The sequence below is a fragment of the Lemur catta genome, chromosome 1 (assembly GCF_020740605.2).
Source record: "Lemur catta isolate mLemCat1 chromosome 1, mLemCat1.pri, whole genome shotgun sequence".
Lineage (NCBI taxonomy): Eukaryota > Metazoa > Chordata > Mammalia > Primates > Lemuridae > Lemur > Lemur catta.
This window is the reverse complement of record NC_059128.1, coordinates 24,704,992-24,732,820: the sequence shown is the minus strand read 5'-3', so window position 1 is coordinate 24,732,820 and position 27,829 is coordinate 24,704,992. Positions and strand designations below refer to the sequence as shown.

The window sequence follows — 27,829 nt, the reverse complement described above, 5'->3', positions numbered from 1 at the left end:
CAGCACTATTCACAATAGCCAGGATATGGAATCAACCTAATTATCCATCAATGGATGAATGGATAAAGATATTGTGGTACATAGACACAATGGAAAATTATATAGCCACAAAAAGAATGAAATCCTGCCATTTGCAACAACATGGATGGAACTGGAGAACATTATGTTAAGTGAAGTAAGGCAAGCACAGAAAGACGAATCTTGCCATGTTCTCACTCATATGTGGGAGCTAAACATTAAAAACAATTGATCTCATGGAGACAGAGAGTAGAATGATGGTTACCAGAGGCTAGGAAGGGTAACAGGGAGGCAGGATAAAGTGAGGATTGTTAATGGGTGCAAAACTATGGTTAGATAGTTAGTTAGATAGAATGAATAATACTTGATAGCACAACAAAGTGCCTATAATCAACATAAGTTAGGGGGTACTTTAAAATAACTAGAAGAGTGGAATTGAAATGTTCCTAACATAAAGACTTGATAAATGCTTGAGGTGATGGGTACCCCAATTACCCTGATTTGATTAATATATGTTGTATGACTGTATCAGAACATATACAACTATTGTGTATCCATAACAATTTTTTTAAAAAGGGATTCCTGGGTCCTATAGCCACGGATGCCAATTCAGTAGAGGAATCTGCATTTGTAAAAAGCAATCTGGGCGCCTCAGTTCAGCAGCTGGCCTTGGAGCAAATGTTCCGGAAAACAGCGGCCCAACATCCTTCCCTTCTTGTGAATTCCCAGTGCCCCCCATGCACTGGGAGCTCGATTAGCACTGGCTGGTGGGGCAGCTGCCGGGGCTGTGCTGCCCTGGGGCAGGGTGGTGTTCTGGGCTGCTTTGTCAAGGCCTCCAAAGTTCCCAGAGTCTGGAGGCGACAGACAGTGGCAGACCTGTTCTCTGCCACACAAACCCGCTTCTGTGAGGCTCTGGTCAGACCAGGTCTCACTCTCGCTGCCCTACTCAAAGGCCAATTGAGACCATCCCTAGGGATGTGGCCGCCTGGTGTAACGTGGCAAGGAGCCTGGCTCCGCTTAATTACTGCTGGTGGAGCTTGGCCGCCTCCTCGTCTCTGCCATCTGTTAGTTGCTTCAACCAGACACAAGAGTAGTGAGGACTGGCCACCCCTAAATCAGTGAACAGCAGTGTCCCTTTTTGCAGGGCTTGTTCTGTGGCAGAAGGGAGGGATTGGAATGTTGGCTGGGCTGGGACGTGGGCAGCTGAATGATTCAGATGAATTAGAATATAGAATAAAAGGTCTGGGGAGGACACTTGCTCAGCCCTTCTCAGAACCTAGACGTCATCAGTTCCTGGTGTCACTCATTGATGTCTAAATTCAGTGGTCAGCATGAGGCACGAGTCTCTTCCCTGTGCCACTGCCCGGGCAGAGTAGGGACAACTCTTAGTGGGAGGACAGAGCTCTGTGATCCCACCATTTTGGTGCCAGTTCTCTTCTCTCGAAGGCTTCCAGATTTGTCTAGATTGGTTTGGATGCTGGAAATTGGGTGGTGAGGTCTGTTTCTCTCAGGCTGGGACTAGAAATAGTTTTTCTAAACTTGTCAGTGGTTTATGATTAAGTTATGGTTAAACTAACATGGCCAAAAGAGTTCAGGAGTATCTGGTGAGCTTGTGAGATCACTGAGAAAGACTGGTTTCCAAAAAAAAAAAAGAGGTGGCCCTCTGCTGAGTGGGTGGAAATAGAATGTGGGGTGCAGGGTGAAAGGGTGAAGGAAGGAGGAAGCTCCTCTACCTTCAGCAGCTGCTTTGAAGCACCAGGTAGGCGTGGCATCCTTGGAGGCTCTAACCTGGAGCTTCTCCAAAGATGCAACCATGTGGTGTATTGTTATTCCTGTATGTAGTGTTAGAAAGAGCACAGGTTTCAAATCCAGCTCTGAGTTCCCATCCCAGCTCTACATTTACTCAACTGGTGGCTTTGGACAAGTAACTTCACTGGCCTGAGCCTCAGTCTCCTCATTGGTAAAATTAGAGATAGTCACACATTTCTAGGATCATCCCTAGGTCACACCCCCAGGATTTTTGTAAGAGTTGAATTGAAATAGTAAATGCATGTAAAGTGCTTAACAGAATTTGACACCCAATACATGGAGGTATTAGTTTGACATAACCATAGTGTGCCCCTGCTGCACCCACCACGTTTGTGGCTTTGGGGGAGATGTATGAAGGCTTTAACCTGAGTCCTGATGTTCCTGGTAGGAGGGCAGAGGAATGTGCAGAGCCCGTGCCCTGCCATAAATAGTTCAGGGAGAAGAATGCAGGTCTCATTGCAGAAGTCAGGGCTGCAGCAGAGTCCTGGGTAGGCGACATGGCACGAGAAGTGTGTGGAGGGGCAAAAGCAGGGGTGAGCCTGAAATAGAAACCAGGACTTGCTGAAGGTACTTGTGAAGGGACAGACAATGGAAAATGTAACAGGGAGTAGACGGAACTTTCTCACTTTGGCTTTGGAAGTCAAGCACTTAGTTCAGGGTGAGAAAATGTTCTCTCTTAGCTCCCACCATATGGGGTGGAGTAGTTCAGATTCAACAGGGAAAGCTGTGCTGGGCCTGTGCAGGTAGGGATAGGAAGAACTTGCAGGTGACAGAGAGCATCTAAAAGTTAGATCATTGCCCAACATTGTCATGGGGTCTTGGGACAAAGCAGACAAGCAGAATCAGATGGCTTCTGGGATGGTCCTGACTGTCACTGCCACCTCACCATGGCTGGTGTTTGTCCTGGTTTTTTTTTCCTGGTGGGGGATAAGGGAAGGAAAGGCTGTGCCCTGCTTGTCTGTGGGTAGGACATGACAAGTCAAGGGGAAGCTTGATATTATTGAGAGGGTTCTGCAGGAAGAGAAAACACATATAACAAGATGGCTTCATACTTTCCCTAGTCTTACCCTTTGTAGCGTTGATCATGATGTAATTAATTTTTTTGTGTAATCATTGGCTGAGTGTCCCTTATGGACAGAAAGTTCTATGAGAGAAGATGTCTGAGCACATAGCAGAGGACTTAACATACAGCAGATGCCTAATAGGTACTTGTGGAATGAATGAATGAATGATCAATCCTGTTAAAGTCAGAAGTGTATGACTCAACTTCTTTGCCTTTACCTGTAGGGAGACAACCCTGGTGGTCTACATCATGACTCTGGTGGGCATGGTGGTGTACACGTTGACCTTGAACCTGGGACACCTGTGGGTAGTGTTCATCACTGCCGGCACAATGGGGTAAGCTTCTCCTCTCACCTGTTTCATTAGAAAACACCATTCCATGGCTCCTAGAGTTGCCAATAGTCATCCAATACGTCCTAGGATGCAATATTAGTCCCTTTGCTGCCTTCTTACTGACCTCAGGAGATGTGAAAACGGTATCCAGGGGTCTTGGTGATATTTGTGGCACTTCAAAAGGCAGCCTGGGTCATTCATGCTGTTAAGATAAAATGAAGCATGGAGTATACCCTTCAAGACCTCTGGGAGACTAGGAAATGTTTAGAGTCGTTTTTAGCTTTGCCTAGGACAACATGGGGTCATAGAAAATACACAGGGCTTAGAATCAGAATCTCTGGGTCCTGGTCTCAGTTCTGCTGCTGACTATCTGTTAGACCACAGGCATTTAACAATTCTGAAGGCCGGGTGTGGTGGCTCATGCCTGTAATCGGCGCTTTGGAAGGCCGAGGTGGGAGGATCACTTGGGGCCAGGAGTTTGAGACCAGTTTGGGCAGTATAGTGAGACCCCATCTCTACAAAATAAAAAAATTAAAAACATTCTGAGCCTCCATTTCCTAATCTGTAAATGAAGGTAAGAGTGGCCTGCCTCATAGAGTTGTTGGAAGGATTGAGAGGGATAATAGATATGAAAACAGCAAGAAGTATGGTACCGATGTAAGAAATTGGAATTAGAATTTTCTAGACCTGTTATATAAGAAAACATAGGAAACACAGGCGTCTCTGCTCAGCTCTACCTCCCAAGGGATCTCGGAGGCCTGCCCAGCACAGGCCTATGCATGAACTTTCTGAACTTTAGGGCTCCCCTTTCCTTGGTATGGCCACGTAGGGGAATGCTCAGATTGTTCAAGGGCCTGGCATGTGTTGATGGGAAGAAACTAAAAAGGAGAAGGAGTTCCAAGGGAGGAGGGGTGCTGCCCATCCTTCTTGTTCTGGAAGTTCTTCATCGCCTTGTTTCTCTGTTCTGGATTTCAGCTTCTTTATGACTGGCTATCTCCCCCTGGGATTTGAGTTTGCTGTGGAGCTCACGTACCCGGAATCAGAAGGCATATCATCTGGGCTCCTCAATGTGTCTGCACAGGTAGAGCTCTTATTTACTCTGTTTAAATAAGAGAGTATTGTCTGGCTGGGCTGGCATTGTGTTATGACAGCTCAATTCTCCCATGGCTTAGGTGATTAGGCCCTTGTTTCCTGTCTTCTTTATGCCTTTCCAGGTATTTGGAATCATCTTCACCATCTCCCAGGGCCAGATTATTGACCACTATGGAACCATGCCTGGGAACATCTTCCTGTGCGTGTTCCTCACCCTTGGAGCGGCCCTCACTGGTGAGTTGGGGTGTGAGGGCAAGATGAGTCCCAGGCTGCCCATGGGCAAGGCTGTTGGTAGTTTGGGACCACAGTGTCTTGATTCATTGGACAGACAGGAAGTACATACACATGCAGGGAGACAGATGGAAGGGCTTGTCAAAAGATCTGTTTGAGAGGCAGTACCATGTTTTGGTGGAATGAGCATGGGCTTTGGAGCCAGGAGGCCCATATTTGAATCTCAGGCTGTGACACTGACTCCCACAGCTATTGACCTCGGGTACACAGACCAAACTCTAGGAATCTCCATTTCCTTAATCTGTAAAATGAGGATTGTTGTGATAATTAAAACAATGTGCGCAAAGTCCCCGGCAAATATAAGTGATGAATAAGTGAAGAACAGTGACATCCTTGGCTTTCACCCACTAGGGACAGCAGCAATCCTTGGGCTTTATAAAGTTGGCTCACAGTGCCCCTAGCTCCCTTGAAATCTGAAGTAGGTTTGGTATACCCGTGACCCTCAGGAAAATGAGGGTCCCCTCTCTTGGATGAACTTGATGACTCTGTGTCTTTGTCATTCTTCCTTCTCCATCTCTGGACCGCAGCATTCATTAGGCCAGATCTCCGGAGACAGAAAGCAAACAAAGAAATTCCTGAGAAAGTGAGTACATGGGAACTTGGGGGAGCCAAGGTCTGGGTCCAAGGATTTTGATAAGGATATGGCAACGTAGGTGGGGCAGGGAGAACCCCCAGAGGGACTGGTTTTGTGGTGGCTGGGAGACCAGATCACCACTCACAAACATGGCATCCGAGGGCTTCCTGGGTGGGCATTTTTGGCATTTGTTTTATGCTGCTCTTTCTTGGGTGCTTCTCCTGCTTCCTACCTCCTCGTGGTGCCCCTGCTCTGGTTGCTGTTGTCACCATCTGCTGAGCAGCGCCCACTCCTCAGATTCTGAGCCAAGACCCCAAGCTCGGACTCCACCAATTCAGTCTGGGGTAGGTGGCTGGGGAGGAGAGGTGGAAGCCTGGCTCAGCCATGCTGTCATGGCAGTGGTGGCCCCACGGCGGTGGCTCTCCTGGCACATGACAGCCCCTTAGGCAGGGCCATGGGATGGAGCCAGTCGGTTTGCCACAGGGCTCTGAAAGGCCAAGTCAGGAAGCAGGAGCTGACAGTGGTAGAAGAGTAGAGGACCAGGAGTATGATCTAGGACCAAAAAGTGTTTCCCATCTGCTCAAGTCAGCTGGGGACCACTTTAACCAAAATGTTAGGGATCAAATCTGAGTGAGGATGGAAGGCATTTCAAATCTGAGGAAGAATAAAAAAGTAGGATATTTCTAAAAAAAAATAAAACTTATTACAGAAGTAACACATGTTCTTTGTAGAAAAAATAAAAAAATACGGAAGTGTACAAAATTTTAAAAATCACCCTGTATTTTCCGTCTAGAGATGAGATGCTATGCTATTTTTGCATTTATTTATGCATGTCTTTATCCACATATAACATATATGTGGGTGTGTGTGTATATATATATCTTTTTCAAAACAAAAATGGAATCCTATTCTACTTTTTTACTTATTGAAAACACTTCATCAGGCCACTAAGTCTTCCATAACATACTTTAATGACTGGATAGTGTTCCATTCTATGGATAAGCCATGATTTGTTTAACAATTTTCCTGTCTGTGGGTATTAAGGTTGTTTTGAATTATTATAAATAATCTTGTGATTAATGTTGGAAGCTGAATCTTTGTGCATGCTCTTAAGTACAGTATTTACTTGAGAAATGGATCAGTGGTCATGCCCATTTTAAGACTTTGATATGTGTTGCTAAACTGTCCTCTAGAAAGGTACTATCAATACTACCAATTTATATTGCGATAGCAGCATATATTTATCATTTTGAAAAATCTTTGCCAGTTTTCTAAGGCAGAAATGGTTATCTGAAAGAGATATTTTTAGTGTTTTAAGGATATGTTTTGGCAGATAGATGATAATCTTTAGCTCTTTACTATTTGTCTTCTGCTACCACGTTCTAGAGTTGGCAGGCAGCAGCAAGTAACATGTGGAAGGAGGAGCCTAGAACAGGAAAATCCACTGGGGAGACAGGGAAGGCCTTAACGCAGGAATGATGTTCTCTAGTCCTGCATGAGGACCATGGCATGGCCACCGTGCAGATGCGCTTTCACCCATGCTGTGTGTAAGGAGACGTAGTGACTTGGTAGACTTTGGTGACTGAGCATACAGTGAGCCTGGGAAAATGTGCCTGTACTAAAACAGATTTCTGCTGAAAAGGTTTCAATTTGGAATGTGACGATTTGGGTCAGGTGACATGAGATTTTGCTACGGTTACTTTATAACCTGTGTTTATGTTGGCAGATACAGACAAATGACGAAAGTAAAAATTACCTGTAATCCTACTTCCCAAAGATAAGCTAGTAGCATGTCCAATATTGTAATCTGTAGGTATGCTTGTGTGCATTTCATTTTCTACCCTCCTTGTTTACTTAATATATTAATAGTTTGACAATCTTTCCACACTGTTACATTCTACCACAATCTCATGGAAATATATATATAGCTATATATAACATATATATTTTTATGTATATATTACATATATATTTTTATGTATATATATTACATATATATTTATGGAAATATGTATACTACATATATATTTATGGAAATACATATTACATATATATTTGTGGAAATACATATTACTTATATATTTATGGAAATATATATTATATATAGTTATGGAAATATATAATATATATTTATGAAAATATATTATATTTATGGACACATATAAATTTATGGAACTGGAAATATATATAATATATATTTATAGAAATATATATGATATATATATTTATGGAAATATACATATTTTTTCATCTTGTTTAATATTTCAGTTGTTCCATTATTTCACTATTCTTGCAGCCAGATCTTTGTGCACATGGACCAGGTTTGCTAACCAAGGAGTTGCTGGCTCAGTCTCTTTGAGTATGGGGTATTGGAAACAGCACTGACTAGGAACAGGAGCTTAAGTTTCGGTAATGGTGCTCAAACGACTCGTGTCCCTGGATAACTCACTATGCATCTCTAGACCTCCCTGGCATCTGCAGCAGCTTGGTATTATGGGGAGGCCAGAGTCATGCTGGGACTGACACCAGCAAGCAGCTCTCCTCTGGCGCCCTGTCATTACATAGCCTGTGGTGGTCAGTATAACTCAGAGACCTGCAGACAAATTCATTGTCAGAGCCAGATGAAGACAGAGCATGCAGCAGATCTGCTCTTTCTAATCAGTGAGATGCATAGTTAGGTTAAACGAGAGATAGGATTTTTGGGACAAGGGTGACCGAAAAATTTGCATTGACCTTGACTATGCAAATCTGGGTTTGAGTTTCCATTTTTCTTCCAACACACAGACAGTAACAGCTTCTGTCCCTACTAACCTTTGTTTCTGTGACTTCATGGTGATGGCTTTGGAGGAGGCAGGTGTGTGTGTGTGTGTGTGTGTGTGTGTGTGTGTGTGTGTGTGTGAGAGAGAGAGAGAGAGAGAGAGAGAGAGAGAGAGAGAGAGGAGAGGGACTAAGTAGGCTGTTAGTTACCTAAATGAAGGCTCCTCATGGCTGAGACTAATTGGTGCCAAAAGGTTAGCAAGATTGAGAATGGACAGGTTGGATTTCTACAGCTCCATGGGGAAGAAAGCACCTTTCGTCCACTTGACACTGGGCTGCAGCTTGGTCCTGTGCATGTCCTCTAGGCCTTGAGTGGCCTTGGCTGTGTGGTACTGTGCCTGTGCCCAAGGCCTTCTTGCTAACTGAAGCCTTGAGGTAACAGGTAAAAACAGCAGACAAATGCCCAAGTTGGCAGTATGTACCAAGGGCCCCACAGGATAATTTCCAGGCCATATTTAATTCCAAACCCACCTAACAAGTGTGACCCGGAAGACTTTCCTATAAACGAATATTGTACCATCTTTCCCCAAGAAAGCAAAAGCCAAACTGCCCCAAAGTCTTTTTTCTATGGAGAAAGAATATGGACACATTTTCAGACATTGAGTTTATATATGCAACTATGTATGCTGCCTTTAAAAATTTCTCTTTGTGGCATCCATTCCATGTATATAATAATATTCTTCATCCTGGGGTCTGCCCCCAAATGGGGGTAGCTGGAAATTCTGAAGGAGTCAGAGACCTGGCACTGTTTACAGCTATTTGATGGGTAGTCAAGGTGAGGTTTTAGCTGTCAGGATGGGGAGGGAAAGTGGGCTTGCTTCTGTTTCAATCCCAAGAGTGAGCCTGGAACAGGGGCACTCGGAGTGGGATGGTTTGTGGTGGCCATGGCATCACAGAAGGCTGGGTTTTTTTCTCTTTGATGACTTTGTGACATTATGGGGTGTGTGTCTGGGGAGCATATTACGGCAGGCGCTGGTAGCTTCTTGTTCCCTTTCTTGGTTCTTGAGGATGCTCAGTGGCCCCTGTCCCTTGTATTCCCCACTGATTAGAGTCATACACAGGCAGTTGCTCTAGCCAGGGTGGAGTCCTGTGCCATTTACCCACAGGGCTGCCTGCTTGTTTTGCCTTGTAGAAACTCGAGGAGGAGCAGAAAGGGGGCGATACCAGCAAGGTGCCCATCGCTGTATTGGAGGATCACCTCTGAGAGGGAAAGGTGGCGACGACCCAGGGAACGTGAACACCCCTCCTCTTCCTCCAGCACAGCTCTCACTGCCAGCACAAAGGCCTTCGCTGGAGAAGCTTTTGGAGGGAACCAGCTGGAATATCTGTGGCTTGGACAATGGTGCCTATGCCTTCTGGAACCTACTCAAGAGCTTGGATGATTTAGTTGGGGAAAATCGCACGTTTCACCAAATACAGCTTCAATTCCTGCCTCTACCCCCTTTTAGGTTATGGGAGCTGGTGTTGGGAGAGGCTGGTGGAGAAATCCTAGCTTGGTCCCTTGCCTTCCCTTTCACCTTCATCCCTCAAGGAGAATGACTGCAAAATTTCCACAGGAAGAAAGCTTATTCAGGATATTAACTTTTTCTAGTGCCTTCAGACCCTCCCACGAAACCCAGCTGTAAGAAGCGCAAGCTGCTCTGCCTGGGGGTCATTCCTGGGCCATCAGTCTGACCGCGTTCTGTGGGAGAGGAAGCTCCATAAGAACAGCCCCCTGAGAACAGCTCCACCAGGACTCTTGGGCCTAAATTCTCCTGGCCTAATGTTGGAGTCTGTCTCCAATCCCTCTCTCCTAAGAGCTGATCAAACCAAACATCAATAAACTTGCCGAAAACATCACCGTGGCCATGAAGGAGAAACTGATTTGGGAGGGCTAACTACCTAGGTGTGATAGTGCTGGGGCCCCCTTTCCTAGCATGGTTGTGGAGGCCAATATTTAGACACTCTGGTAGCCTGATTGGGAATGGGAAGGTTCTTCTCTACAAAGAAGTACTTGCCCAGGAACTTCTGTGTGTCACAGTCACCTCGGATGCCTTTATTTGGATGCTGCATTGGGAAACCCAGCCATCAGCCCGAGTGCTTGTTTTATCCTGAGGGGGGCAATCCCAGCCAACTCACCCTAACTTTTACTAATCTTATCTTGACTCATTCCACTGACAATTCCAAAGGTGCTTCTGAGAGGTAAGAGGAAAGGCGTAGAAGGAAAGATGCCCTTTGAAATGGAAATTGAGTCTGCTTGAATCAAGCTTATCCCACCTCTGCTGGGGACAGTATTTGCACACCCAGCCCCTTTCCATTCCCTTCTAGCAATAACCTTTATCAGACATTCTAAATTTAAAGGAATTCCTTTTAAACTGACTCAAACTGACTTCCTTTCCTGCTGTCTCACTCTATTAATGGGCTTTGATAGTATCTCTTGAAAATAAGAGAATTTTTGGTAATTTCTCCTATGCATTGAGCAGCTGTGATCATGACCACTGTGCCATCTTGCTTTGGCCACTGCCCTGGCCTCAGCATATCAGAGCAGCCTGTGCAGGTTACAGTACTGCGGTGCTTGGGCCACTGCCCCTGAGGGTAGCCAGGTGTGTGTGTGTATGTATGTGTGTGTGTGTGTGTGTGTGTGTGTGTGTGTGTGTGTGTGTACATATTCGAGCAATGGATGGGAGGAACATACTGTGTAATAAAAGAAGTTCACACTACTTTTGGTGGAAGGAGTGAGTGAGGGCTGGAAGAGAGATGAAAAGTGGGTATGTCCTACTTTTTTGATAAGGAGACAGATGTTTACTCTTCCACCCCTCAAAATGTATTAATGTTTACTGAACCCATTGCTTTATTTTAAAAACAATTTGTATTTTCTATTTGTCATATCAGATGTTTTAAGGCAATAAAAGATTCTCAGAGTGGTCTGCCTTATCATTTGGTGGGAGAGAGATGGCTTTTGGTAGTCCCCATAAGACGATCACATATTCCCAAGGACTGTGTCTAAGGTATGGCAAAGGGCTGGAGGGGTAGGGGTTGAGGCTAGAGGAGTACCTACATCCTCCATTGCCATAGATGTTACCATCCTGGTGGGATATTTTTTAAAGATGAGGATGTAAAGGTTACTGTCTGCCTACAAGGAGGGCTGCTACTCAATGACCAACACGTGACCCTGACCTCTTTCCGTACTGTGCTGGAAAGTAACTGCTGATGGGAGTCCACTATTGTTTCTGGCTCTGCCTCAAAGGGGGAGGCCAAAGTGTTTGTTCTGTGACCACTCTGGCCACGTAACAGCTTGCTGTGGCCACAGCTCAGTCCCAGCATCTGCAGTCCTGCATTATCATTTTTCTTCTGAACTTACTGCTAGTCCTTCCTCCCCAGTCATGCTGACCGTATGGATGTCACTTGGATATGCTGCTGCTACCAGTTTTCTGTACATTTCTTCCCTAGCCAGTTGTACCATGCCTGTGGCATTCGGGCATCATATTTATTAGCAATTCTTACTTGACGAGAAACAATATTACAATTCTATTTTGTATTATTTGGGAAGGGACCCAAGCCTGGGCTGTTAAGAAACGTAATATTGATAGTGTCTGCAAAACACACTATGTATCTTCTTTAGATCCTTTGGAATCTTGCTTTTACTTATCTGGAATCACATTTCTAACACATGCCACATGTTTAGAGGACCCAAATCATCTTGTTTTCATTTACTCCTTTCATAAGAGGCCTCCATGTGGATCTACACTCAAACATTAACTCTTTGTAAGATGATTGTTTTTCTTCTTTTTCTTTTTTTTAATGGAGAAAGGGTCTCACTCTGTCACCCAAGAGTACAGTGGCGTCATCATGGCTCACTGCAACCTCACACTCCTCGGCTCAGGTGATCCTCTAGCCTCAGCCTCCCAAGTAGCTGGGACTACAGGTGCATACCACCAAGCCTGGCTAATTTTTCCAATTTTGGTAGAGACAAGGTCTCACTCTTGCTCAGGTTGGTCTTAAACTCCTGACCTCAAGCAATCCTCCCACCTCAGCCTCCCAAGGTGGTAAGATTACATGACCATTGCTTTCCTTACTATCTCCTTATGATAGTTGGTGAGTGAGGAAAAGATAGGTCTTACCACTGAGCTGTTTTTCTAGATGTAATGTTCTGTAGATGTAAGGTTTGGAATTGCTGCAAGCACATTTGGCACCATAAAGGAAGCCAACCTGAGGATGAAGCCAACATTGGCAGAGCTGAATGAATCACAGAGAAAGAGAACTGGACTTTTTTCTTTTTTTTTTTTTTTTGAGAAAGGGTCTTGCTCTGTCACCTGGCTGGAGTGCAGTGGTGTTAACCTAGCTTACTGTAACCTTGACCTCCTGGGCTTGAGTGATCCTCCCAAGTTGCTGGGATTACAGGTATGTGCCACCATGCCCAGAAATTTTTAAAATTATTTCTTTGTAGAGATGGGATCTCGCTATGTTGCCCAGGCTAGTCGGAGCTGTAGTCTTGAACAAACCATTCCTGAAGCCTATAATCTTATAACTTTTCAGTTATGTGATCCAATGTTGTTATCTTTATTGTTTAAGCTAGTTTAAGGTAGATTTTGTTCCTTTCACCTAGAGAGCCTTAACTGTGGCTGGGCACAGTGGCTTATGCCTATAATCCTAGCACTTTGGGAGGCTGAGGCAGGAGGATCGCTTGAGGTCAGGAGTTTAAGACCAGCCTGAGCAAGAGCGAGACACCGTCTCTACGAAAACAGAAAAATTAGCTGGACATGGTGGCACTTACCTGTAGTCCCAGTTACTCAGGAGGCTGAAGCAGGAGGATCATTTCAGCCCAGGAGTTTGAGGTTGCAGTGAGCTATGATCACACCATTGTACTTAGCCGGAGTGATAAAGCAGGAACCTGTCTCAAAAAAAAAACAACAAAAAACCTTAACTGCTAGAGAATTCCCACTGTATTTAAGTACAAATGTCAACCTTCCTATCACGTCTCTACAAGGCCTGTTTCCCTTTCTGACCTTATCATGTATCTTTCACTTCCCAACTCTTCATCATACTGTAGTTACACTGATCTTACTCCCTTGAACAGGACTGTTCCTACCTTCCAGCTGCTGCTCCCTCTGCCCTAAAAGCCTGCTTCTTAAGACACCTGACCCCTGGGCATTCAGGTCTCTCAGCTCAAATCCCACCTTCTCAGGGAGGACTTTCTGATGACCTAATCTTAGTAATGTCCCCACCTCCCACCCTCTTCTCGATCAAAATACCTTGTTTTCTATAGAATTCTTATCACTATCTGAAGTTCTTTCATGTGTTGGTTTGTTGATTGTTACCTTGATGACAATGTCAGGCCCAGAGGAGCAGGGTCATTGCCTATGTTGTTCATTTCTCTTTCCCAAGTGCGGCATGGAGAAGAGGCCAATAAATATTTGTTGAAATAACAAATAGCCTTTTGGGTACACATGCTGTGAGGGCCCAGCCAGTGGGAGGCCCAGTAGGTAGCATTCAGAGAGCAACTGTCCATTCCAGTGCATTATCCTCAGGGTTTAGCTGCCTTCTTTTCATGGTCATGCAGCTGTTTCTTCTATTTTCTGTCTCTGCTATACTGTCTAGTTCTATTTTCTATCTCTGCTTTCTCAAGAATCTGCTGCTTCTTTAGGAATAAAACAAGAAAGGGTACTGACTGTTTAGTTGTGAATACAGAATCTTGAAGGTAGTGAAAAAGAGAAAGATTTGACTTCAAGAATACAAGAGAAATGAGCAAGTGACAATAAGGAGGTGGAGGGAGCCAGGGTTACCTGTGTCTTGAGCTGTCCTATTCACTGTGGTGTATTCGATCAGGTAGAAAGCTATGATTCTCCTATCCTAGGGGTCAGAGGGCAGGAGTGCTCTTGTCTTAGGGGAGCTAAAAGTACAATGACTGAACACAGCAGAGGGTTTTTCTGTTTATTACAAAACTCCTTACACAAATACAACTGAGCAGAAGGTCTAAAAACATCCCAGACTCTTCCAACCTTCATCCTTCTGTAGATAGAAGGAGAGCCATGGTCCTGCTTGTGCACAGGAGAGCCCTTCTTAGAAGAACTGCCTGTCCCTTGGATGGTTCAGAGTCTTGGGTCCAGCAGCAGAGAGGAGCCCAACCTGTGTGGACAACCTCTTGAAGCAGCCCTTGGTCACAGCTGCTCTGGGTGGGCAGCAGCTTTAAGTTTCACAGTTCGCATGTTCCCACCACACAAGTCAAATCAAAGAATGAAAATAAAAGAGAAAACAAGCAGGAGGCTGGAAAAGGGAGCCTGGAAGAGGCTGCAGGAAGGAGAAGGACACACAGTAGGCTTCTTAGGTGCTGGCAATTTCTTGACTTGGATGGAGTTACAGAGTATTCACTTTAAAATTATTCTTTAAATTGTACATTCATGTTATATAGTTTTCTGTATGCATGTTATATCTTAAAATTTTAAAAATATAAAAAAAACTTAAGAGGCTAAAAGTGAATAAAGGGGCTGATGATGAAACAGAAAAGAAGAAATTAAAGAGCAGACAGAAATGGGAACAGAACAGAGGAAAAGTATGGGTCAGACTTGACAAACACAAATAAAAACCCAGAATGTGACTATGGCTCAAGAAAAAGGACACTTTCTGATTATATCAATTACGACGAAGGAAAAAGACAGTAAAGGTGGAAGACGATGAAGTCTTAGAGGTGGTAATGTTGGCCTCAGTTTCTCTTCTTCTGTCTGGATACTGGTTCTGCTTCTAGGTACCGGAGCCCAACTAGCATACCCAGGATGGAGAAACCTTAAATACAGAGAAAAGATTAGTGACTGACATAAACCCAGCACCTTTCTTCTATCTCCCTGTGTCCACTCTTTGTATCAGCCCTAGTGCTTAGAGAGTCCCTGCAGGAGGTCTAGGGTGGTTGGATGCTTACTTGCCACCATCAGGGGTGCCAGGACACCAATTGTGGGAGCTGCAGTTCCATATACAAACAACTCTGAGAGGAAGTGCCCCAGGGCAAGGAGGAAGGTCCACAGTGTGATGTGATAGAGCCTGTAAGGGAGCAGACAGAAACGGAAACTGAGGTTACTGTTTGTTCAGTACAGAGCAGAGGAAAAGTATCAGTCAGACTTGATAAACACAAAAACCCAGGATGTGACTATGGGTCAAGAGAAAGGATACTTTTTGATTATATCAATTTATTCTCACTTAGGGCAAAACTGAAGGTTTCAAACAATTGCTAAACTGAGAGAATGATCCAGGCATCCAGAGTGGATCTCTAAGTCTTAGCAAGGTGGTGAACCCAGCTACAGCAAAGCAGAGTCTGGATTATGGCCATCCTAGGCAGTGTAGACAATTTTGGATCAATCATGCTTATATATTCTATTTATCCAAACTGGTTGACTCTGTAGTCTAACCCTACCTGGCAGGTGTCTGGCCATGTGCTAGTCAGTGTTTACATGATGGATACCACAGAATGAACGGCCTGAATGGGGAAGAAGAGCAAAGACATCTCTGCAGCTTTTAGATGCTCTTACAATACGGGCTGGTTACCTTGTGTTTTAGCCTAGAAAAGTGGTCAGGTAGAAGACACAATGAAACCTCACGGGAAGAGAGCTTGTTCCTCAGCTTTAACTATGAGGTTGAGAAGAGATAAGCTATTAGATGACTGACCATTTGGTTTGCTGATATCTTTTAGTATAAAATTTTAAAAAAATAATGAAATACTTCCGACATTTAAAAATAGAATACTACTATGAACCCTAAAGCAACCAATACCCAGCTCCATTAAATCTTAGCATTTTGACATTTTTGTTTCAGTTTTTACTAAGAAATAAAACATTACAGATGGCAGTTATCTGTGTGTCCTTATCCCAGCCTGATCCTGTTCTCCTTCCTCCCCTGAAGCAACCAATATCTTAAATTTGATTTTTATCACTCCTGTGCATGTTTTTATACATTTTGTAAACATGTATGTAGGTGTATTAATTTTGAGTCTCCAGTTAGTGAGGAAATAGGATTAGAGTGCACATCAGAAGTGCATGGGTCAAAGTCCTAGGCTAGAGAGGTTCGGAAACAGGAAGTCAGTATTTGCAGCTATCCGGTGTTGGGAGAGGGGAAAAATGAATGGATAACAGAGGTAAAGATAAGTCCGAGTTATCTCTGCTCACTCCAAAAGCACAACAAAAGACATATCCCTTGTACCTATCAGCAATTCTTCATCATGGTAAAGGTCTTTAAAATGATTATTCAATCCTCCCTCCCTCTCAGTCGCCCTGAGAAGTAAAACAGATATCTATTCTCATTTTATAGATGAAGTGACCGAGGTGCAGAGAACGTAAATAATGAACTTGCTGCTGTGAAGCCAGTTACCAACAGAACTGGGACCAGAACCCATTTTCTGTTTTCATTGTTGGCCCAAGGCTGTTTCCACTAAACCACACTGCTTCCAAAAATACATGTCAATCTAGGACAAGTAAACCACAGTTTCAAGCTTGGAAAAAAAAATTTAAAAATAAGTTAGAGAGATCAAAGGGCTAATAGCTCTGCCTCAAATCCCACTTGAGTCAGTCTTCCTCAGTTTAAATTAATTAGATCTCTAATATTTAGATCTGCAAAATCAGGAATGAATATCACTACCTCCCAGGGCTGCTAGGAGGAGATTTAATCAAGATCATGTAGGTAAAAATTCCTAGAATGATAAAAGAAGCTCAGCTGGGTATAGTGGCATGTACTTGTAGTCCCAGCTACTCAGGAGGCTAAGGCAGGAGGATCACTTGAGCCCGGTAGTTCAAGACCAGCCTGGGCAATATAATGAGACCCTCACCTCTAAAAAATAAAAATAACGAAATTAAAAAAGAAAAGGGCTTAAAAAATATTATTGTCTCCTTTCTACCCTACATGCTGAGAGCTTGGATAAGATAGAAAAATATTTTAATGTGAAATTGGCATTTTGGTAGCCTCCCCTAGTGACCTGAACAAACTGTTGCCACCTAGATAGTGATGATGATCTGTCTGTTGCTGGGCTGAAAGCTCGAGCCCCCTCCAGTGGCCAGAACCAGTTACGGCTTCTGAATGCAAGCAGTTGTTCCACACGGGTCTGAGTACCCTGGGACTAAGAGAGGTAGAATACAGGAGTCCTAGGTTCTCTTTCACCCTTACCTACTGACTGCATAAGTATATAACAGGTTACTTATGGGTTCTTCTTTTGTCATGGATTGTGATTTCTGTTCATTCCTGCTTCCTAGGAGGAATGAGAGCATACCACTCTACTTCTTTAGTAGAAGAAAGGATGATTTTTCTTCTTTTTTTTGAGACAGGGTCTTGGTTGGCTCTGTTGCCCAGGCTAGAGTGCAGTGGTATCATCCCAGCTCACTGCAAACCTCAAATTCCCAGGCTTAAGTGATCTTCCCGCATAAGCCTTCTAAGTAGCTGGGACTATAGGTGTGTGCCACCACACCTGGCTATTTTTATTTTTATTTTGTAGAGACAGGGTTTTGCTATTGCCCAGGCTGGTCTCGCACTCCTGGCCTCAAGCAATTTTCCCACCTCAGCCTCCCCAAGTGCTGGGATTATGGGTGTTAGCCACTGCTTCTGGCCAAGGCTGATTATTTAGAAAGAAGGAGAGGGGTATAAAAGGAGGGCGGAGAGAGAGGTAAAGGGGTATGATGCAGGGCACTGGATAATGATGTTGCCAGTTTGCTATGTCAGTTCCAAAGAATTTTCAGACTCTAAAGAAGACCTGTTAAGCCTATTATGTTTTTTAGGCCTGGAAGGAATGGAGCCTATTAGTCTTTTATTATCCACCTTCTAGGTTAATGTATTAAAATGATTAACAGGTCCCAATGGTGTCGGGGCTTGGCCAGGGTGGGCAGTGGGTATGCCTAATATCTGATTTCCAACAAAAAGATGCTAAAGCTCTTCCTTCCCTTACATACGTCTTGTTGTGAATGTCAATGGCACAGAGGCAGCGAATCACTGATGAGAGCAGGGTCCAGATCCCAAAAGTCCGAGCTTGGAGGCCATTCACTGTGTAGCAGAAAAAAGCAAGACTGTTGAGAAGGGGAGTGTTGGGGTTCCTACAAAACTCCTCCTACTTCACTGGTGGTTCATGGCAGGTAGGGAGCTGAACCTGACCTCCCTGTGGCTGGACAGAACGGAGGCTCTGGTGCTGCACATGGGAACTGGAAGGAATTCCAGAATGACTACTTCCAGATTCTCTTCAAATGCCTATAGTTGGAAGGAGATTTCTAAGAGTGGAAACCCAATAAAGAGCCCACTTAGCCAAATAACTCCTGGATGTAGTAATTTATACCCTCTGCTCCTGATGGCTCACTGGGTCTGGATCAGATAGGTTTGGGAAAATGTTGCAGAGAATGGTCTATCAATACAAGAGGCCTAGGAGGCCCATAAACGTTCAAGGCTGATCCAGGAGAGAACTCAGAGATACTGGGGACCAATCTAAATGCCCACATATGGTCTTCAAGAGATTCAAGTCCCAGTATCTCTTCTTGAATCCAGATTTACATTGTTGAATGAAGCCAACACCAGGCTGGTTTCCTGTGCACATGGTAGTGGAACAACACATTGTTTCTTTGGTATTTGCTGGGGGCACCTTAATCTTGGTGGCTTCATTCAGACACTGCTGTATTAAATATTTTGTACAGAAAGTATGGGTCATATTCCACCATAATAGTGGTTCTTGACCCTGGGCATTTATTACAATCAACCGAGGCAGTTTTGTAAAATTTCAAGGCCTGGTTACGAGACCAATTATATGATACTCCATGGTGGTGGGTTGTTGGCAAAAAAGCATTTTCTAGAAACTCCCTGCTTGGGTGATTTAAATGCACAGCAATAGATCTAAGGCATCCAGTGGCTTAGGAATGCGAAACGAGTGAAAGCAAAGCTGGTGTATTGCTTGCTGAGTAAGAGAAACTTTAAAGGACAAAACTAACAGCTGAAAGGTCTATTAATGTTTGTTTGGGCTTTAAGGATTTTTCCAGCCTTTGGAAAGCCTGACAGCTCTATCAAATTCACAACACTGAAGACCTTTAGATGGTAGTGAGAAAAAATTCCATATGCCAACCAAATATCTAGCATTAGCCCCAGAGGGCTACATTCTTTATTAACCAGTAGTCAATGAGATTACTGAAGAGGAGTACTTCACCAGACCTAACCAGATTAGGTACCAAGTGAAATTCAATGGGACACTCCAGAGCACTGGAACAAACAGAAGAGCATCATGACAGCCCCCAGATCATGAGAGAGGAGGCAGCCTCTACTTCTGGGTTGGCCAAACATACACATAGAGTTCTGCCCAGCTAGATGCCCTTCAGCAAGTCATGTGACTTCAGGGCCTCTCTGTCTCAACTTTAAATTCAAAAGGTTAGACCAGATAACCTCTAAAAACCTGTGAATCTATACAGGGTTCCATGATCACCTGAGGGTGAAAAAATGGAATTGTCCTGCTCACTTTTCCAGGTTCTTTAATCCAAATATATTTGAGCTTTGCTCAAAATGAGACTCAGCCTATTTAATTTCATTTTATGCCCAGACGTTGCAGAAAAATGAGCTAGGTCAGAGCCTGAATCTGGGTTAGCTATAAATGTGACACAGAATTATCAGCTGCTATGAAACGATGCTGCAGCTCTAACTACCCCACACATCAGTGGGATGAAATGCAAGCTGAAATGTACAAACACTCTCAGGAGAGAGGCTCAGGAAGCCAGGAAAGGCCACTGTGGGCCTTGTGAAGTTTCATTTTGGGAGACCAACTTGGAGGGACTATGTCACAGGAAGACCTTGGATTCGTAACTCTCCATCTGTAACACAGAATATAAACCATGTGTGCCTCCACACGATTTCTGAAAAGGGCTTTGAGACAATATGAAAAACTTCTTTATGGCTTTCTAGTGGGGCATCACAGAGCCACAAGGAAACTTTATTTCCTCACTTGTCCTTATCATGCTTTTTGTGCACACTAATTGCCTGGGGCAGTGTAAAATGAATGAAAAAGTATTCAGAGAAGCTTAGGGGGAAAAAGGGTCAAGTGCCCACCACAAAATATGACTCCAGTGGCTGCCAAAGGCCAGATAAGGCAGCACTAGAATGACCTGGGAAGTATTTAGAAACTGGAGTCCTGGGCCCCACTGGGTTCAATAAATAGGTTTGGCGAAGGAAATGGGTACCTGTGCTTTGTTTTTAACGTTATTCTGATGGACAGCCTGGTTTGGGAAGCACAATGTAGTCCAGTCCTACAAAGGATGTAGAAATTCTTTGATTTCTTACCAAGGTTTGGCTTGCCAGTGTAGAGCTTTTCATAGAGAAAGGTGTGGTCTCGGAAGCTCTGTAGTGTGTTTCCCATGGCTATGATGGACACCATAACCAGCCAGCTTCTTAACACATTCAGAAAACGGCTCATGACTTCCCTTAAACCTGAGAGGGCTTTTTGCCTTGGAAACAAAGGCAGAGGACATGAGACAATGAAGGTCAGCCTGCTTCAGCCATAAACTCTCTCACCTCTGTGGTTAACCTATGTCCCACTCATGAGTGCTCTGCTGGCCAATCACTTCATAAATTCCTGCCCAAGTCCCCTAGGCTCATCCACCTCTAGTTTCTTAACACACTACTCTTACTTCACAGGGTTAGCATGCTACCTTTGAACATCTACCCTACGTCACATGTGGGGTAGATACCCAGAGTGACAACAACTAGATAACATAGTGGGTGAAAATAACAAACCTAGCCAGAAAAAATGGGGAGAAAAAAGGGAGAAGAAAAGGAGGTGTACAAATATTACTATAAACTAATCAAATGGATTTCTGTGTAAAACTTATAGAAATTGGTTTCAATATTTAGTCACACAAATGGTAGTGAATGAACAGTATACTTTGCAATAAGTGGCACAGTACTTATCTTTGTCTAAGCAATTTCTCCAAAATATTACCCTAAATCAGAACTCTTGTCAGTTGGAATCAGTTCTCTTATATCTTTACTTTTTCATGCCATTGCTTTGTAATTCAAGTGGCTCAAAGGTGATTATAAATCTATTCACAGATACCTGCCTGGCTATTGGTGACAGATCCTTCCAAGCCTATAGAAGCCTTATACACTTGAGTGGAACTTATGGGGTGAAGGCTCTATTTACATCCTTAGGTTTTCTGTACTCTGGTTCTCCAGTACACCATGTCCCATAAACTAGAAGAACAATCTAAAAGTTAAAAATAAATAAACTACTGTGACTTTACAACTAGTAGAAAATTATTTGGAGATGGAAACAGTAATCTTAGTGTTGGGTTGCAAAAGAAATTATAATAGCTATCAGTTATTGGCCACTTGTGCTGAGCACTGTGCCAAGCACCTAACATACATTATCTATTTAATCCTTATAATAAGGTAGTCATACACTATTAATATTTCCATTTTACAGGTGAGGGTTGGAACAGAGAGGTTAAATGAGTTTCTCAAGATCACACAGCTAATACATGGCAGAGCTGCAACACCACCTCACTGAGATTTTGATGAAGTTCCCAGTTTTGAGAAAGAAAAGTGTACCATATCCACTTTTGTCTTCAAGTTGTATAGAAAATACAATTAGATTACATACTTTGTGTTTTTTAAAAAAGGCTTAGATCAACCCTTGTTGAGTAGTGATTTCAATGAACTTGATTTAAATAAAACAAATATAAAGAATCTAATAATGGAAGAACTTCTTCCCATCTTTATTATTATTAGCCCATGTTTTATCTGATGTCAGGTTAACTTCTTGGCTATAAAGTGGTAATAAAATATCAGGCTTCCTTTGTCACTTTGGCAATAGAAGTTTTAGTACTGTCCTACACTACCCAGCTGAGATATATATTAAAGTCAGCAATGGCTCAAGACAGTATGAAGCAAACAAAAATGAACATAACAGAGCTCTAGAGGAGGAAGGGTGAATTGATGAGTCCCTCAGGGACAGGTGGATCAAAAAGGTAGACTCTGTCCAAGTCCAAAGAGACTTGGGGCCTACTGGACATCACCGCAGGTATAGCCTGGACCAAGATCCACCTATCCTCTTTATTTTCTCACCCTCTCCAATAGGACACTCAGGTCTCTTTTCAGGGTTAGAAAAGCTGCATGCATCCTCCCCCCCTTTTTCAGCAGAACCTATGCCTTCCATTTCACAGAAGCTCTTAGAAATCCCAACAGGTAGGTGATGACAGAGCCTGAGCACTTCCAAATTGCTCTGGCAATTCCTCAACCCCATTTCCCTAAAGCTTTAGAGCCTCCCAGAGTGTATACAACATCTATTTCAAATTTTGCCCTGGCCCAGCCCAGCATATGTGTGGTGTTAAAACTTAGAGTCACCGAGAGAGGGATTCCTATCCTGGCCTTACCATTTAGTAGCTGTGTGACCCTGGGCAAGTCATTTACACTTTTCAGCCTCGTTTCCTCATCTGCAAAATGCAGATAATAGATAATCTACCTCAAGGGTTCTTACGAGAATTATATGAGAAAAAGTGAAGGCTCCTTGCATAGCGCTGGGCTCACAGTGTTGCTTATTCGTTCCTCCATTCCTTCGCTCCCTGAATTTACCAAGCCTTCTCACATCTTCCTAGCGCCCCCTTGTCCTCATCTCTCGAGCCCTTTTCCCCCCAAAAGATTGCCTCCCAGGTATCTTCCTTCCATCCCACCCCCATTTTTCCATACTCTCCGGATTCTCTCAACCAGATGCTACACAGACACATACCCCCTTCTTCTCCCCCATATTCTCCTTACCTGACGACCGGACTCCCAGCACCGCAGGAGCAGTAGCAGCAAACAAGCTCCCCCAGGACAGCTCCAGCCGGGAGTCCACCCGAGCCATTTGTCCCCGCCCCCGCCCTCAGCTCGGCTCCAGGATTGGGTCGTCTCCGTCAGTCCTCGCTCTGATTGGCTGTGTCGATTTTGCTCGAGCAGGAGATGGGGAGTGAACCCCTTTACTGCCAATCAGCGGTTGCCGCTGCCTAAGCCTTTCCCGGGGTACGCCGCTCACGCAGTAAACCCTCCTGTTGAGCGTGGCGGAACTCTGGGTCTGAGTCAACCTTTTAGGGGCGGAGGAAAAAAAGAGCGGAAAAAAGAAGACTCCCCTCTGCCAAAAGCAGGGCTTCGCTCCCGCGCTGCGAGGCGGTGACGACATTCTTCTGCGCCCGCAGCCGAGCTTCTTCAGCGCCGGGTGGCGGGCGCCTGCGCAGTGGCTCCGAGCGGGCGGTTGCTTGTTGGTTGTTGTAGTAACGGGGGAAGCAGCCGTCGGCGGCCGCCGGGAGCCGGGCTGGGGAAGGAGGAGGGAGGTAGGCACAGAGCGCGGTCCCTGCCTGCCCGCCCCGAGCCATGTGAAGATGAGACAGGTAAACGTCTGCGCCGGCGCGCTTCCCTACCCGAGGGAGGTGCGTTCCGGGCCGGCGCCGTCCGCTGCATTTCCCTCGCAGAGCCCGGGAGCCGCTGTTGGCTTCCGGGCGCGCCGGGTTGAATCGCTGCGGCGGAGTCGCCCTGTCCTTCCTGAGGGGAGAGTCTGCGCACCTACCTGGGATTGGGGTGAGCTGGGGGAGCGGGGCTGAGGGGCAGATCCCTTTAGGGCCAGGACTCCCATTAGGCGAGTGTCTTTAATCTTCTTTTATCGTCCTGTTTCTCCCTGCTCTGCAGGCAGTCCGGGAAAGGTTGGCGTCCTTTCCTCGCTTGGAGGTTTTGTTTGTTTTAACTTAAAGGACTTGCCAACATTTTGGGAAAGGTTGAGAAATCCCGCCGGGAATCCCTGGAATAACGTCACTGAGGTGGTTAGATATTGCCCATTCCGCTCAAGATCTGTAGGGATCATTATCAGGGTCGGTGTTTTTTTGTCTTATTTATAACCTTATCGTATATGTGAATACGTAGAAAAGTAGAGTTTGGAAATATTGACACCAGGTGGTTATCTCTGGAGTAATGGGATTAAGGGCATTTGAACATGTTCATTTTCTTTATCTGCGGTTTCTGTTTCTTTAACGCACTTAACAAACACGTACTCTTTTCCTATGGAAAAAATATTTTAAGTTAGAAATGCAGTTTTGGCAATATCACAATTTTAATGCCTATTTGAGATTGAGATCAAAGTTTTTAATAAGGGAGAAAAATTTTTAAGAGTGGAAGGGCAGTGGTGTTTTCCCCCGAGCTATTTGTATGATCCTTTATTCAGGAGAATATGTTAATCTTTTGGTTCATTGTTGAATTTCTTTTACTGGAAACATGATGGCGTCTTGCCTGTGTGCTTGTCATAGAGTCTAATAAATATTTGCAACGGTCTTAAACCTTGAGTTTTTATTTATTTTTAACCCAGGTCAGGTTTGTCTAGCAAGGAATCTATGTTTTAGGAATCAGCCACCTACCTCAGACTGCCCTAAAAGTGAAGTGAGTCTGTCCTTTTGGTGCATGTTACATTTAGTATATAAAAGACAACTGAGGAACTCATAGTTAATAACAGCTCTTCAAATATGTAAAGCACAGACGGTATGTTTGGAAAAAAATCTTGATTTTTGTGGCATATTTGAGGCACTGTGATAGAGGGTAAGCTTCTAGAGGTTTAGAGGGTAAGCTTCTAGAGGTTGGGCACTCTTTAGGAATATTTTCATTTTTGTAATTTGGAAGATCATCAGCAATAATCAATAAATAGACAACTGCATTCTGTTTCAGATCAGTTGACTTTCTTGCAGGAATCTGTGCCATCCAAATTGTTTGATCCAGTGAATCTGCAAGGAAAGGTCTCTGAGGCCCCTGTGTGCTGACTGCATGACAAACCCTAAAGGAAATGCCAGTCGTGATGGCCCGGGACCTGGAAGAAACAGCATCATCCTCAGAGGATGAGGAGGTGGTAAGCCAAGAGTAAGTAATAGCAAGCCTGCTTTTGACCCTTTGCTTTTAGGATGAAAAATAGTTCTCTTTTACTCGTATACTTTTTTATCCAATGTCCTTCCTTTGGTATTGTCTGACCCTGGTTTTAGCTTCTGTCTATAGTCTAACTCAAGATTTTATTATGCAGTCTCCATCCACTATCAGAAATTAGATAAAGCTCTGTTTGTGGGCTCATACATGAACATGACCTTTAGATGTTGTAGGATGCAGGTAGTAGTTCTTGGTGAACCCTTGCTCAGAGCTGCCAGCATAGGAGATTTTGAAATTTTTCGAGATTGAGGAAAAGTGGATCTCCAAACTCTGTGACGTTGGTTATATTTTGCTAATTTTCCCAAAAGCCTTTACAATGATAGAATGGTAGTAATGTAGAGGGATCAGGTAACTTACCATAGTAATTCTGGGACAGGATATTAGAATTCTGTAGCGTATGCTGTGTCCCTGAACCATTACTTTCCTGAGTTCTTTTAGGTAAGAGTCAAGTTTCGTGATTACAGCTGCTATAGACGGGGGTAAAGGCTTTATCGTATCTGTATCTTATTTAATCTGAAGATTAAACTGCTGTATCTTATTTAATCTAAAAATGTTATTATTTTATTAAACTCAGTCTTACAAATACCAAGAAACTTCCTCAGGGACCCTTAGAAAGTAGGTGATGGATTGAGATTCAGACGTAGCTTTCCTGGATTTTGAAGCACCTTGCTCTTTTATCTCCTCTACTTATTCCTTGACACAGTAAAAAGAGAGTCTGGCTTGAAGTTAACATTCATTTTAAGATTCTCGGTGAGTACTTTTGGATATGTGTGTATGCTGTATAACCTGAAAAATAGAGATAATATCTCCTAGGCTATTTTGTAGGGGTGTGGTTAGGATCAAATAGAATAATGTGTGTGAAGTTACTTTGTAAGTTATAAAGTGCTATACAAATATAAAGCATTATTCTTACTGGTTTTAGTATTGAATTTATGGAGGACTTGTTATAAGGTGGAAGATTATATTAATGTAATTTGAAAAAAATTATTTAAACATTAATAAACCTCTGAGGAAAGGCTTCTCATCATTGTTAGGTCATGGAAAATAATAGAGATTTGGCAATATATTTGGGTCATTCTTATTCAGGGTAATTAAATAGATAATTCCCTTTGGTTACTTTGCCTTCTTGTGACTTTTTGCTTTCAGTGTGCTGCCTCTTACCCATTTCACACAATTTTTAACTTCTGCTGTAAATGTCAGTCTTTCTATTTTCAAGGTTGTTTTTTTACTGCATTACTATCTCTCTTATTAGTGGGCTTAGAAGTTGGGCCTGACAAGTATTAGATTGCACTAGAAGAAATTGCCATCTTGGTAGGTTAAAAACAGTCAAATATTGACAATTGTATGTGGTTTTCTCTAATGTTGTTATAGATACTCAATAAATACTTGCTGACTGAATTACTAACTAAATGAATGAATGAATAAATGAAGGCTTTATACTTTATATCACCTTAGATCAGAGTTCTTAAAGATTTTTATACCATGGATTCCTTATCAGAATAATATTTTTAAGTGCTTAAAATAAAGTACATATTATTACAAAGAGTTCCAATTACATTGAAATGCAGTATCAAAATATTAAAAAGTTGTAATATAGTAATATGTACTTTTTAATTAATATGTTAAATAATGAGGTCATTTAAAATCTAGGAAAGTTAAATTTTATTTTCTAAAGACAACAGCATGAAGACTTTTTGTTTAGTTTCTGTATGATCTTTACACTGTGGGGTGGTCTTTGATTAGCAATTATAGATGGGGAATACTGGGAAGCGGCATAGACATCTGGGCCACCAACGTGAGATGTCTCTATTTTGTGACTGAATGATTACTAGGGCAAGAGTTACCCAGTTTTTATCCAGTCTCATTACACTAGCATCTAGATAGACTGATTTCACATGATACAGTGATGATTCTAATTACTACCTTAACTTAGAAATAGTGATGAATGTAAATGACATTTTGAGGTATCTACAACTGTAATGGGCTATAAAAGTACCTGTAATTTCAGATAGAGTCAAAGGCACAGATAATGCTAACACTATTAATATTATATTGGTTGCCTATGTTCATAATTGAGAAATAGTAAATTTCTAGTAGAAGTTAGTGAAAATAAAGGTGTAATTCCCTGCCCCCAGCCTCCATCCAAATTCATGGACCTTTTGCTCTTCTTCTTTCAAACTCCTACTGTTGATTTTTAACTGCTAATCTTTCATCAGCTTATGTTTTGCCTATCAAGTACTTGTTTCATACATTAGGAAGCTTAAATCAATCTTGTTCACACCTGGAGCAGAAGGCTTACCTTTTAAAAGTTGATTTGGAAGTTCAAAGGCCTTATATCAAGATTGTTAATTGATGTTGATTTGATCCAAAGCTATATATCCATGGACATCTGTTTGATCTGCTCAGATCCCTAGGCTGTATTAAGGTATTAATGCCTTGCAATCCTGGCCTGTCCAGGCAGTCCTTGTTTTGCATGGCATTATTTCAAACAGTAAATGTAAAGAGGCTATTTTTCTATATTTAGCTTGGAGATCCCAAATAAAATTTATATATAGATGTAGAAACTTTCATATAAGAACTTGATGTAAAGTTTCTTTACCCACTAAAAAAAATAGTAACATTAATTTCTATCATAAAAGCTGGCTTTCTATCAGTTAAAATGATCATCAACAATCAATTTTAAAGTGAATGCTTCAGGAGTTCAGAGAAGTTGGGTAAGGTTCCATGGAGGTGGGAGACTTGAGGTGGGCCTTGGGGGGTGGGCTTAAACAGAGAAGTGGGGGAGGCATTTCTAGCAGGGGCGGTGGTATGAAGAAGGCAGAGCAGCAGGAATAAAAAAGCTGCTTTACATCTCCGTCTTTGAGTTATGTAGGCTAGGTCCCAGAAGTGAACATTCCTCATGAAATTGCTCCTTAAAAACTGAAATGTTCTTAGGCT

At 43.2% G+C, this 27,829-nt stretch overlaps 3 protein-coding genes across 18 annotated transcripts in view; 2 read left to right on the top strand and 1 right to left on the bottom strand.

The window, feature by feature from the left end:
- The window catches only part of FLVCR2 (FLVCR heme transporter 2), a 65,125-nt gene extending 54,226 nt beyond the window's left edge, over nucleotides 1–10,899 (top strand). For all 3 annotated transcript variants that reach the window (XM_045563535.1, XM_045563544.1, XM_045563526.1), the window contains 5 exons: nucleotides 3,115–3,225; nucleotides 4,198–4,303; nucleotides 4,437–4,548; nucleotides 5,133–5,188; nucleotides 9,129–10,899. In XM_045563535.1, the coding sequence (XP_045419491.1) occupies nucleotides 3,115–3,225; nucleotides 4,198–4,303; nucleotides 4,437–4,548; nucleotides 5,133–5,188; nucleotides 9,129–9,200 (457 nt within the window). In that variant the 3' untranslated portion in view covers nucleotides 9,201–10,899. The remainder of the gene's footprint in view (nucleotides 1–3,114; nucleotides 3,226–4,197; nucleotides 4,304–4,436; nucleotides 4,549–5,132; nucleotides 5,189–9,128) is intronic.
- A 2,993-nt stretch (nucleotides 10,900–13,892) lies between these two features.
- On the bottom strand, nucleotides 13,893–22,935 carry ERG28 (ergosterol biosynthesis 28 homolog). Of its 2 annotated transcripts, none has more exons than XM_045563498.1 (5): nucleotides 22,718–22,935; nucleotides 20,246–20,409; nucleotides 17,889–17,983; nucleotides 14,889–15,007; nucleotides 13,893–14,755 (listed from the first exon to the last, which is right to left on the bottom strand). In XM_045563498.1, exons 2-5 carry the CDS (start codon nucleotides 20,376–20,378, stop codon nucleotides 14,578–14,580), a joined length of 525 nt encoding a protein of 174 aa, XP_045419454.1. In that variant the 5' UTR covers nucleotides 20,379–20,409; nucleotides 22,718–22,935; the 3' UTR covers nucleotides 13,893–14,577. The 2 variants fall into 2 exon arrangements, with proteins under 2 accessions (XP_045419454.1, XP_045419465.1); XM_045563509.1 differs by having other exon boundaries at nucleotides 17,893–17,983.
- TTLL5 (tubulin tyrosine ligase like 5) overlaps nucleotides 22,935–27,829 on the top strand; it is a 271,668-nt gene continuing 266,773 nt past the window's right edge. For 11 of the 13 annotated variants that reach the window (XM_045563414.1, XM_045563424.1, XM_045563393.1 and 8 more), the window contains exons 1-2: nucleotides 22,935–23,325; nucleotides 24,664–24,832. In XM_045563414.1, coding sequence (XP_045419370.1) covers nucleotides 24,759–24,832 — 74 coding nt within the window. In that variant the 5' untranslated portion in view covers nucleotides 22,935–23,325; nucleotides 24,664–24,758. Of the gene's footprint in view, nucleotides 23,326–23,470; nucleotides 23,513–23,612; nucleotides 23,800–24,663; nucleotides 24,833–27,829 lie in introns of those variants that run through there. The other 2 variants (XM_045563353.1, XM_045563343.1) reach the window with 2 other exon arrangements.